The sequence below is a fragment of the Mobula hypostoma genome, chromosome 25, assembly GCF_963921235.1.
Source record: "Mobula hypostoma chromosome 25, sMobHyp1.1, whole genome shotgun sequence".
NCBI lineage: Eukaryota > Metazoa > Chordata > Chondrichthyes > Myliobatiformes > Myliobatidae > Mobula > Mobula hypostoma.
The window spans coordinates 16202494-16214993 of NC_086121.1; the positions used below are offsets into that span (position 1 = coordinate 16202494).

At 39.0% G+C, this 12500-nt stretch overlaps 1 protein-coding gene across 2 annotated transcripts in view; it reads right to left on the bottom strand.

Moving 5' to 3' along the window:
• Window positions 1–2682: 2682 nt before the first annotated feature.
• The window catches only part of LOC134337650 (vesicle-associated membrane protein 3-like), a 36636-nt gene continuing 26818 nt past the window's right edge, over window positions 2683–12500 (bottom strand). For both annotated transcript variants that reach the window (XM_063032839.1, XM_063032840.1), the window contains exons 2-5: window positions 6289–6382; window positions 4051–4209; window positions 3302–3353; window positions 2683–2760 (exon numbers count right to left, since the gene is read on the bottom strand). In XM_063032839.1, coding sequence (XP_062888909.1) covers window positions 2744–2760; window positions 3302–3353; window positions 4051–4209; window positions 6289–6382 — 322 coding nt within the window. In that variant the 3' untranslated portion in view covers window positions 2683–2743. The remainder of the gene's footprint in view (window positions 2761–3301; window positions 3354–4050; window positions 4210–6288; window positions 6383–12500) is intronic.

Below are 12500 nucleotides of genomic sequence, written 5' to 3' on the forward strand. Positions count from 1 at the left end.
AGTCTATATGTGTAGTTTTTCATTGATTCGATTATAGTTCTCTTCTTCTGTGAATACCTGCAAGAAAATGAATCTTAGTATATGGTGACATAGTGATAATAAATCTACTTTGAATTATATTCAACAATTGCTTTGATAAATTCCACCACTGAGCAAAGAACTGCAATGCAAGACAGACCTGGGTTCAAGTACAACAGTCATTTTTAGTCTTTCCCTTCCAACTTTGTGGGACTACACCTGCTTAGCTCATTAATCTGGAGTTGGGTGTCCACCCTTGTCTTTTTACTGGCAAACTCATGGAATCCATCAGTTCCAAACTTTAGCCATCTCAAAACTCATCTATGTCCAAGCTTGCAGTCTGCTTTATTTTTTCCTTTTTCTATCTTCTCATGTCTTACTACAGAGAAGTACAAAGGAATCATGCAGAATTTTGAAGCCAATCTTCAGCAAAATAACTTGAAGTATAATATGTAAACACCAGCCTTTCCTTGGAAAAAGGTTAACTAGTTCCTTAATTAATGATAACCATCTGGTTCTAGAATTAAGTGCTTTTGCATTTTCTTCCCCCAGTATTTTAAACCAATGTGTGCATGTTAATTCACAATCAACAAGTCTTCAGATTCTGAAACATTTTATTGATTTTTTTCATATTGTAAAATACAACTGAGCAGACTTAGCTGCAATGCTACCCTGGACAAGTTTTACAACAATATGTTTAAGTGGGCACTGTAGGCAAGAGGCACTTTTCTTTGTTTTGGTAATTGTTGGGCACTTTAGCCCCAGTGGCAGGAACTCTGGCACAATGCTAAGCAATAAAACCTTAAACTTGCTGGCTGAAGACACTAAGGTACCTGATCAGGTTTACAATTATCTCAATTTACAAAGTCACCTCAACTGATGGTTAAGCAAATTCATTACATAAAGTGTGGCAGATAAATATACTTGAACTTTCTAGTGATGGTTAATTAAAATTCTGATCAAAAAACCCAAAGCCCAATCCAACAAACAGCCCTCAATTCACCCATTTAGCATGCACTTTGGATCAGTTCTGATATTTAGTTTTGTGTTTTTCTTTACATGGAGAGAAGCAAAGTGAATGAGCATCACAAAATATATCAACTGCAGTCATCTTTTCAAAATATCCACCAATTTACTATTCCGTTTTTGTACAGTGCAATACAAAGGCAAGTGCTAGGCAACTTTAAACATTCATCCAAGACCATCACTAGAAAATTGAACAGTAAATACAGGGGAACCAGAGACTAAGAGCAGTTTACTTGCTGTTTGGTATATACATTAAGATGTGTGTGTGCTCACAATTCAAGGTCTATACAGAATATTCATGAACCTAGGCCAATAAGTTAATTACAAATTTAGGACTTACTTTGAATAAAATATTTAGCAAGCCTAGAGCCAAAGTTACTACTACAGTAGCTGCATATTGTACATAAACATTGAAGTTTCTCCTCCATCCTTTTACAAAAACATCTTGTCACACACAAGCTTTGTACATATTTCATTAAAGTCTATTTCAAGTTAGTAGAGTACAAATTTCCAGTGGCAATCCAGATAAACCTCAACTCAGGTTCTATCCAGAACAATAAGCAGATAAGGCACTAGAGGGTCAAAAATTCTTGGCTAATTTTTTTTGGAAATGACTAGGCAACTAGCATATCTTTAATTTAAAAAACTGTTGCTCAAATCTAGTGTTGCAAATTTAAGTTCTTAAGGAGCCTTTGTACTTCTCTGTTGAGGAAAGGATGGATTTTAAGTAGACCACACCTATCACTTGTTACTATTACAGCTCATTTGATCACAGCCTTTCAATTTCCTTTGTTCAAGGAGCACTGTTACAGGAATGGAATCCAAATAAATCTTCACTTGAAATTAGTAGTTGAGGTTACAATTAGCTCATCTAAGCTCAAAAAAACTTTCTCCCAAATGAAACTAGAATAGGGCAGGATTTTCATATTCAGTAAACCCCTATGCTCCAACTCTGGAGATATTTTAAATAGCTACATAAAAGAACCCTATTAGTGAAATAACATCAGGTCCTATTATAATCCACCAATGCAAAAAGGAATACTGTTTTGACTAGCTGTCTCGTCTTGTTCAACCAGTTTGCATCCCTTGTCCAGAACACTCAAGGTTCAATGAAGAGAGAAACTATGCCTCCATTTAGCACTCATGATCCATTACTCAATTTGCCCAAGCTAAGTGGCCAAAACAAGTGGATTCTGGCTTCATCTAAAATCCCTCAAATAGATGGGCTTTAAACTGTCAAAACTCCAAGTATGATTTTCATGGTTAGGACAGTACTTGGAAGTGGGAAAACAAGCATGCTTAGTGAGAGAAATACCTCTAAAAGTTTGACCATGATCAGGAGTTGAATTTTGTGGCAACTTCCTTGCTCAGGCTTGGGAGGAAAAAAAAGGCGCAGTAGGATTAAAATATTAGAACTTCAAGTTGCCTGAAGAAGTTTGGTCCCACCAAATCCAAGATGGTGCTAATATCAAGTTAAAGATTGAGAAATGCCACTTAAGTTTGTTGTGTGATGGCTAAGGATCAGGTGACAAAGATCAATACCTATTATACAACTTTCTAAACTCCTGATTACACTCAATTTTCTCCAATTTTTAATTATGTTAAAGCAGAGACAAAATGAACTTTTAAAACTGTAGATGCTGGGTCAAAACCTTAAAGTCCACCTTCAATTTTCAACAGGCAAGAATCTGGTCGGTTTTTATGTAGTCTGCCAAACTGCAAAAGGAAGAAAAATAGTTGAGCCACAAGGTTATTACATACAATACTGGACTACATCTGCAACTGTCTTATGAAACCAGCAAAGGGCAGATTTTAGCAGAGGGAAACTAAATATTACGGAACTGCGATACTTTGAAGTTGCTTACAAGCCTTTAGTACATCTTACAGTCAACATTTAAGCTTAGTGCCTTGTTTACACACAAGGTTTGCTGCAAGTCTGCAAATCTCAATTTAAAAGAAAATTCAATGCGAGCATTACTGGCAATATTTATTGCCTGCTCCAATCAGACACAAGTGCAGTTTGGTTGGCTTAACAAATCTTGAAATCAAACACATCGGATGCAGACTGGGAATCATCAGAAGGGATTTGTAAATTGGCCAATTTTTCCTTACAGTCTGAGTTTCATGACCATTTTCAACATATTATAAATTCAATTTTCACAATTGTATGTTAATACAGCAAGGTCTCGAGGGCAAATTATAAATTAGAAGGGCAGGAAAGAAGGTGTAAAGCAAATAGACAAGCATGGATACTCACCAATTATGATGATTATGATGATCAGGATGACAGCTATTAATATTGCCCACATCTGTTGAAATAGTTCAGATGAAATATTAATATAGGAGTTACATTTTCAGATAGTGATAATAAAAACATCAATTCTGCATCTTAGGGTACAAATCTAATGTAGCACAATTCATCCATTCCACTTTCAACAACCTTTTTTTTTTAAGATATTATCCAAACAGCAGATGCCTTGACTGACTGATGTATCCTCATAATAGAAAAAGTTACATAAAATATCCAAGATTCAAGTTTATTTATCACATGTACATCAAAACATCATGAAATGCGTTGTTTGCATTAATGACCAACACACCTGAAGTGTGCTGAGGGCAGCCCACACGTGTTGCCACACAATCCAGTGCAAACATAACGTGCCCACGATGCTCAACAGAACAAAGGACATAACAAGCACCAAAACAAACCCCATTTCCCTCCCATCCACACATATACAAGTTCAGAAGAATATGGCAGCTCACTTTAAAGTTTAACTTGCTCCAGCAGCTTTCAGAGGAAACAAAAAGTCAATATAATTGACTTCACTTGAACAAGTGCCCCTCAACACAGCAGCCAACATGGGTTCAACCAAAACCCAACTGTAAATGATTACTGCCCAATAGAAACACAAACACTTCAAAGTGAAGTGTATGAAAAGGACTTAAGCAAATCACTTTTTTTAAAAAATGCCTTCGTTACTGTTAATGGAAGAATCACAACCTTACCTTACAGTTTTTCCACCAATATTTACGTTTTAGCTTTGCTGCACTGGTCTCAAACTGTGATGCTCCTGCTTGAAGTGCATCAGCTCGGTCATCCAATTCTCCAAGCTTCTGGTCTCGTTCAAGGACTCTATCTACATTCACACGCATGATATCAACCACCTAAAAAAAATCAAAACAGAATGGGGGGCATGGTGGGGGGGGGTGGGGGAGGAGTCTCAATTATGAATCTGAAATAAAAAGTGATTGAAACTATCAATGGTACCATCAATGCAAGGCTATTGTGTGAAGGAAACAGGGAGTGGATAAGGAATTGATTCTTTGGAAGCTTGAGTGTGCACTAGATTTCAGGTAATTGGCACAAGTTGGGGGAAATGCAGAAACTAAAACAATTATTACCAGGAATGTAAAGACTACACAGCAAGGTAACAGGGTTTTACTAGTGACTTTCTAAACTATACACATCAAAAAAATTCCACAAGGCTATCAGGAAGATAAATATTCAAGGTAGTAACTGAATTATTCAAAAATAAATTAGGCTAAAGACATTTTTGTGTGAAAATTTTACAGCCATGAATCAAGATACCCTACACTGTTTGATATCAAACTGGAAGGAAGTCCAAATTTTCCACTGGACATGTGTTCAATTGATCTGGTTGTGAAATACAGGCACCTCAAGTCTCAGTTCCTTACATTAGCTGGACATAAACTCCAGCAAGAATGAAGTAGCAGCAGAAAACAAAAATCAGATAACGAAGTCATTTGTACAATTTCTATGCAGACAATTTCTTAAAATAGACTCAGACTTAATTGATAATTATCAATAAAGTCTTCACAAAAATCTCCAAATCCACTTGAAGGATTAGAAAATCAACTCTAGTGTCTTCTCTCAGGTCAACAGTTACTCAGTTAACACACACAAAATGCTGGAGGAACTCAGCAGGCCAGGCAGCATCTATGGAAAGATACAGTCAACGTTTCAGGCAGAGACCCTTTGGCAGGTGTATGTATAGTCAAAGCCTGCAGGTAAACGTGAAGACACTAATGTGCTCAAGGAATCACTTGTTTCCTGAAGGCTATGACTGAATCAGTTTCAAAGTCTGGTAATGTTTTGATTTCTCACACCCCTCTTGTAGATTTTCATGACATTGAGAATGCACCTTAATTTTAAAAATCAGGTGACTGCAAATGGGCTCAGGATAGGGTGGGGTGGGGGGGGGGGAAATCAGTAGTCACATGAATCATAATCCCATTATATTATTTAAGAGCACTGAAGATCAAGGCTTTTGAATATTTACTTTAGGAATATTACCAGGGATAAGACTTGATCACTAGGTGATTAGAAAATTTGGAAGAGCTGTACTTGGAACAAAGTTATACAAAGGAGTGGGTTAACCAACTTAAAAAAAGTCTTAAAATCAAAGATCTTACAGAGAAATGTCTCTACTTGCGGCTGAAATCTGAAGTACTTCAAAATTAATAATCTTAAGTTATTAGAACTTGAGGTTGTGCAGTTAGAACAAGATTGCTCTGAACAGGCTGAATGGCTCCTGAGGCTCATGACTATGTGAAACACAATGAACAGGGGACAACCATAATTCACCAGAAGGCAAATGAAATTAGTTGAAGAAACGCATTAGCTTGCCAGAAATTCTAGATTCCTTTGTAGGTCACAAAAAGTCTTATAGTACAACTTCAGAGTAATTCTTGACAAACACAGGTCAACAAGGTCAGGTCAGCAAGCATCAGTAACAGCTGCCTAGTTCAGCTCAAGATGGGAATCAAACCATTGGCTTTAGCAGTCACCCAAAGGCAGCTGGCAATTAGAGTGTAACAAATACAAAATGCTAAAGGGATTCAGTAGGTTAAGCAGCATCTATGGAAATGAAGGGTCTCGGGCCAAAACATCAACAGTTTATTCCTTTCCACAGATGATGCCTGATCTTAGTTCCTCCAGAATTTTGTATGTGTTACTCTGGATAGCCATCATCTACAGAATCAGGCAGCGTCTCTAGGAAGAGGTGCAGTCGACGTTTCAGGCCGAGACCCTTCGCCTAGGACTGCACCTCTTCCTAGAGATGCTGCCTGGCCTGCTGCGTTCACCAGCAACTTTTATGTGTGTTCACTGAAAATACTTATGAACTTTAGATGCAAATGCCCTTTAATTTATTTATTTATTTATTTTTAAAAAGATTTATTCCAACAATTAAACAAATTACTGCATTAGGACATAGTTCTTACCTCATCCACTTGTGCCTGGGTCTGCTGTAATTTCCGGTTGCTGCCATAGGGTCCTGGTGCAACAGGAGGAGTGTTTGAGGGGCCTGGGGCAGACCTGTAATAGAAGGAACAAGATATTCCTTCAGATCACCATCAGTGGTTGACATTTTAGCTTCAGTTAGAAGTGGAAACAAGATCGAGAAGTGTGGTTCATCCTTTTGTTCTGTTGCACAATAATTAGCTTACAAAGTTATCCAGCAGCATAGGCAACTGCTTAGCTAAGATACCATACACAGCTAAACAGTCTGCAAATTATGTTAAAATGAAGAATGACCTTTTGGGAAAGATACTAGATCTAGTCTGCAAAACACAAAAAGAGTTCATTTCAACATTGTAGTATTAACGTTTCATAAAAGCACAGCTTAACGCTTCAGTGCCAATGACCGGAATTTAATTTCTGCCACTGTCCGCAAGGAGTTTGTATGATCTCCACATGATTCCAGGTGCTCCAGTTTCCTCCCACATTCCAAAGATATATGGGTTAGTAAGGATCAGCAAGTTGTGGGCATGCTATGTCACGGCTGGAAGTGTGGTGACATTTACGGGCTGCCCCCAGCACATCTCCAGACTGTGTTGGCCGTTGACATAATACATTTGACTGTGTTTTGATGTTCATGTGACAAATAGAGCCAAAGTTCAAAGTATATTCATTATCAGAGAATGTATACCACATAGAACTTTGAGATCTAACTGTTCTTTTTGTTATCTGGAAACCACATTACTGGTTACAAAGACCCATTAAGTTCAAAAAGGTGCTCCCACATAAAGAACACAAAAATGTAGGCCTTGTTTTCTTAAAGTTGATAAATCTAATTTGAAACACACACCTGATGTAATAAACTGGGGGGAGGGGGGGGCAGGGAGATTCATGACTGCAATTCAATCTTACGTCACTAGAGGGAGAAGCAATATACTGACAAACAGTTGGGCTGTAGAACAGCAAAGCTCTCCAATGATAAGTTAGCTCATTACTTCATGTTTGCATTTCCTACACTTGACTGTTAACAAGTTTGTTCTTATTATTCTTGAATTTCAACTACCCCTATCATGTCTCATGTCAATTAGAGAAATGCCAAGTTGTAGTAAACAAATTTGCTAGACTAAAATTCATCAGAAAACTGCTACAAAACAGAGGTTAATTGAGGTCAAGTGATTATGATCATAGATGCCAGGGAGTTTAGCTTGATCTTGATTTCAGCAGCCCTAAACAGAAAAAAACCACGGTTCTGCTCTAAATGTTAGTTCAAGAATAAATACTCGATAGGAATACTAAAAAAAATTCCTATTCAGAACTGTTAGCAACTCATCTAAGGAGCATTTATTCAAAACTAGTGGATTCTCAGTAATTAAAGAATATAGGAACCATCGTACTGGTTCAGACTCGGAGCAAACAATCATGGAATTATATTTTGCAGTAATAATGATGGTAACTGTTATCCCATTAAATCTGTTGGGATTGTTTACATAATTCAGTGCTGAAATCCCCCCAAAAGATAGATGTCAGTGACTTAGTAATTCTCCAGAGGCTTCACTGCTTACCATACTCTGCATCAGAAAAATGTAACCCATGTAAATTGTGCAAATTCTGGCTGTCACATTACAGGAAGAATGTGGAGACTATCTTACCAAGATGAGAGTCTGTTGGGGTCATATACTGTGTTCGGTGTTCCTGGTGTGGCCTCCTGTATATTGGAGAGACCTGATATACATTGGGAGACCACCAGAAAAAGTAGGATTTCCTAGTGATCACCCATTTTAATTCTACTTCCAATTCTGATATGTCTATCCATGGCCTCCACTACTGTCGCGATAAGGCCACACTCAGGTTGGAGGACCACCACCTTATATTCCATCTGGGTAGTCTCCAGCCTAATGGCATGAACATGGATTTCTCAAACTTCTAGTAATGGCCCCCCTCCTTCACCATTCCCTTTTCCTTCTCTCACCTCATCTCTTTGCCTGCCCATTGCCTTGCTCTGCTGCTCCTCCCCCTTTTCTTTCTTCCACAGCCTTCTGTCTTCTCCTATTAGATCCCTTCTCCAGCCCTGTATTTCTTTCACCAATTTCCCAGCTCTTTATTTCACCCATCACCTTGTGTTTCTCCCTCCCCTCCCCTTTTAAAATCTACTCATCTTTTCCCCCCCCCCCCCCCAGTCCTGCTGAAGGATCTCGGCCCGAAACATCGACTGTACTCTTTTTCACAGATACTGCCTGACCTGCTGAGTTCCTCCAGCATTTTGGGTGCATTACTTTTATGGGAAGGATGTAACAGAGAAATGGAGGTCATTTAAAGGTGAAATTTTGAGGGTTCAGAATCTTTATGTTCCTGTTAGGTTGAAAGGAAAGGTTAAAAGTTTGAGAGCCATGGTTTTCAAGAGATATTGGAAACTTGGTTCAGAAAAAAAAAGAGATCTTCAATAAATATAGGCAGCTTGGAGTAAATGAGGTACTTGAGGAATATAAAGAATGTAAAAAGAATCTTAAAGAAATTAGAAAAGCTAAAAGAAGATACGAGGCTGCTTTGGCAAGTAAGGCAAAAATAAATCCAAAGGGTTTCTACAGTTATGTTAGTGGCAAAAGGATAGTGAGGGGTAAAATTGGTCCCTTGGAGAATCAGAGTGGACGGCTATGTGCGGAGCCAAAAGAGATGGGGGGGGGGGGTAGATATAGAACATAGAAAAGTACAGGCCCTTCGGCCCACAATGTTGTGCCGACCGTCAAACCCTGCCTTCCATATAACCCCCCACCTTAAATTCCTCCATATACCTGTCTAGTAGTCTCTTAAACTTCACTAGTGTATCTGCCTCCACCACTGACTCAGGCAGTGTATTCCATGCACCAACCACTCTCTGAGTAAAAAAACCTTCCTCTAATATCCCCCTTGAACTTCCCACCCCTTACCTTAAAGCCATGTCCTCTTGTATTGAGCAGTGATGCCCTGGGGAAGAGGCACTGGCTATCCACTCTATCTATTCCTCTTATTATCTTGTACACGTCTATCATGTTTCCTCTCATCCTCCTTTTCTCCAGAGTACAGCCTTAGCTCCCTTAACCTCTGATCATAATGCATACTCTCTAAACTAGGCAGCATCCTGATTTTGAACAATTTCTTTTCTTGGGCATTCACTAAGGAGAAGGATATTGAATTGTGTAAGGTAAAAGAAACAAGTAGGGTAGTTATGGAAAGTATGACAAATAAAGAAGAGGAAGTACTGACACGTTTAAGGAATATAAAAGTGGATAAAGTCTCCGGGTCCAGACAAGATATTCCCTAGGACTTTGAGGGAAGTTAGTGTAGAAATAACAGGGGCTCTGACAGAAATATTTCAAATGTCATTAGAAACGGGGATGGTGCTGGAGGATTGGCATAATGCTCATGTGGTTCCATTGTTTAAAAAGGGTTTTAGGATTAAACCTGGCAATTATCGGCCTGTGAGTTTGACGTCAGTGGTGGGTAAATTGATGGAATGTATTCTTAGAGATGGTAATTTTCTGGATAGACGGGGTCTGATTAGGAACAGTCAACATGGATTTGTGCGTGGAAGGTCATATTTGACAAATCTTATTGAATTTTTTGATGAGGTTACTAAGAAAGTTGACGAGGGTAAAACGGTGGATGTTGTCTATATGGACTTCAGTAAGGCCTTTGACAAGGTTCCACACAGAAGGTTAGTTAGGAAGGTTCAATCGTTAGGTATTAATATGGAAGGAGTAAAATGGATTTAGCAGTGGCTGGATGGGAGACACCAGAGAGTAGTGGTGGATAACTGTGTGTCAGATTGGAGGACGGTGTGTAGCGGTGTGCCTCAGGGATCTGTACTAGGTCCAATGTTGTTTGTAATATACAATAATGATCTGGATGATGGGGTGGTAAATTGGATGACTAAGTATGCAGATGATACTAAGATAGGTGGTGTTGTGGATGATGAGGTAGGTTTTCAAAACTTGCAGAGAGATTTAGGACAGTTAGAAGAGTGAGCTGAAAGATGGCAAATGGAGTTCAATGCTGAAAAATGTGAGGTGCTACATTTTGGTAGAACAATCAAAATAGGACATACATGGTAAATGGTAGGGCATTAAAGAATGCTTTAGAACAGAGGGATCTAGGAATAATGGTGCATAGTTCCCTGAAGATGGAATCTCATGTGGATAGGGTGGTGAAGAAAGCTTTTGGTATGCTGGCCTTTATAAATCAGAGCAGAGGATAGGAGTTGGGATGTAATGTTGAATTTGTATGGCATTGGTGAGGCCAAATCTGGAGTATTGTGTACAGTTCTGGTCACCGAATTATAGGAAAGGTGTCAATAAAATTAAGAGAGTACAGAGGAGGTTTACTAAAATGTTGCCTGAGTTTGATCTCCTAAGTTACAGAGAAAGGTTGAACAAGTTAGGTCTTTATTCTTTGGAGTGTAGAAGGTTGAGGGGAGACTTGATAGAGGTGTTTAAAATTATGAGGGGGATTGATAGAGTTGACGTGGTTAGACTTTTTCCATTGAGAGTGGGGAAGATTCAAACAAGAGGGCATGGGTTGAGAATTAGAGGACAAAAGTTTAGGGGTAAGATGAGTGGTAGCTGTGTGGAATGAGCTTCCAGCAGAAGTGGTTGAGGCAGGTTCTATGTTGTCGTTTAAAGTTAAATTGGATAGATATATGGACAGGAAAGGAATGGAGGGTTATGGGCTGAGTGCAGGTCGGTGGGAATAGGATATGGCAAGAGCTCGGCACAGACTAGAAGGGCTGAGATGGCCTGTTTCCGTGCTGTAATTGTTATATGGTTATAACCAAGATGCTGCCAGGATTAGAGGGCATGATATACAAGTTGAACAAACCTGGACTGGTTGTTCTGGAGTGTCAAGAGGCTAGGGGGTGAGGAAGACCTGATAGAAGGGTAGTAAAATATGAGAGGCAGAATCTTTTTCCCAGGGGAGATTAGAGGATGCACATTTAAAGGTGAGGGGGAGAAAGTTTAGTTTTTTAAAAATGCATACAGGCTGTCAGGGACAGTGGTGGAAGCAGATACCATAGGCTTAAGAGGCTATTTGGCTCAAGAATATGTAGGAAATGGAGGGATAGGAAGCACGTACAGGCAGGAGATTTAGTTTAACTTGGCTCCATTTACAGTGCAGCCACGAGCCAAAAGGGCCTGTGCTATGCAAGTGAACCAAAGCGAGCTGTAAACTTGTCTCAGTGAATAGTTTTGAACATTGTGCATCTCAAAATTCAAACTTTAAAAATGATGTACAGTGATAATTACTACTTAGCACCCAAGCCCTCTGAAAGCATATTGAAACTTTTGAGATGTAATGAGCGATATTTAACTGGCCTATCTTTATTTCTTTACAGCCAGGAAGATTGAGAATATTTTAATACGACAAGCTGCTTAGCCAGCTGTTGAATACCAAGGATCCCCTGACAGCTGACAGCAACAGATGGTGGAAAGGGAAGTGCTTGGCACAGATCATTATGCTCGTACTTGGAGGTCTGTGGTAATCACTCAGGCTTTGCTATTAACCACAAATACTTGGCCAAAAGTGTGCATTTTGTGCTTGGCCTCTATGGGTCTTGAACACGTCTCTAATCACAAGCAACAGTCACAGGTGGAACTTATTTTAGCAATCAGCTTAAGCAACTGTTGCTGATTCCCAACTCCAGATGGATTTAAAGTCTCACGTCATTTCAGCCAACCGAAGATCAGTAAGAGAATAGATTCACCAGGCAGATTGGCTTTGCTTGTGACATTCACCACAGTCCAAACTGATTCAAATTAACTATTAAACCAAAGAATCAAATTAATTTTACAGCACAAACAGCCTTGTGTACATAAATGTAACTAATACACACACCCTCTTCCTTCCATAGAAGCACAGGTGCTTTCTGCTCCAATGACATTCCACTAATGCTTAGCTCAAAATGGCAGTACAGATTAGAGGGGAGCAAAATTGGGCAATTTGACCCATGTCTTTCGGTATTACTGTCTAAAACTCCTCTCCACTAGCCCCAGATCTAATCATATTTATACGATATCTTTTTCTGAACCATTTACCTGAACAACTTCTGTCTCTGTACTTTATAAAATGTTAGTAACTAATGGTTTAGCAATATTTCTATTAATTGCATTTACTCGTGTCAGGTAAAAGTACACATTATCCTACCCATGAGTCCAACAGAGCAAAC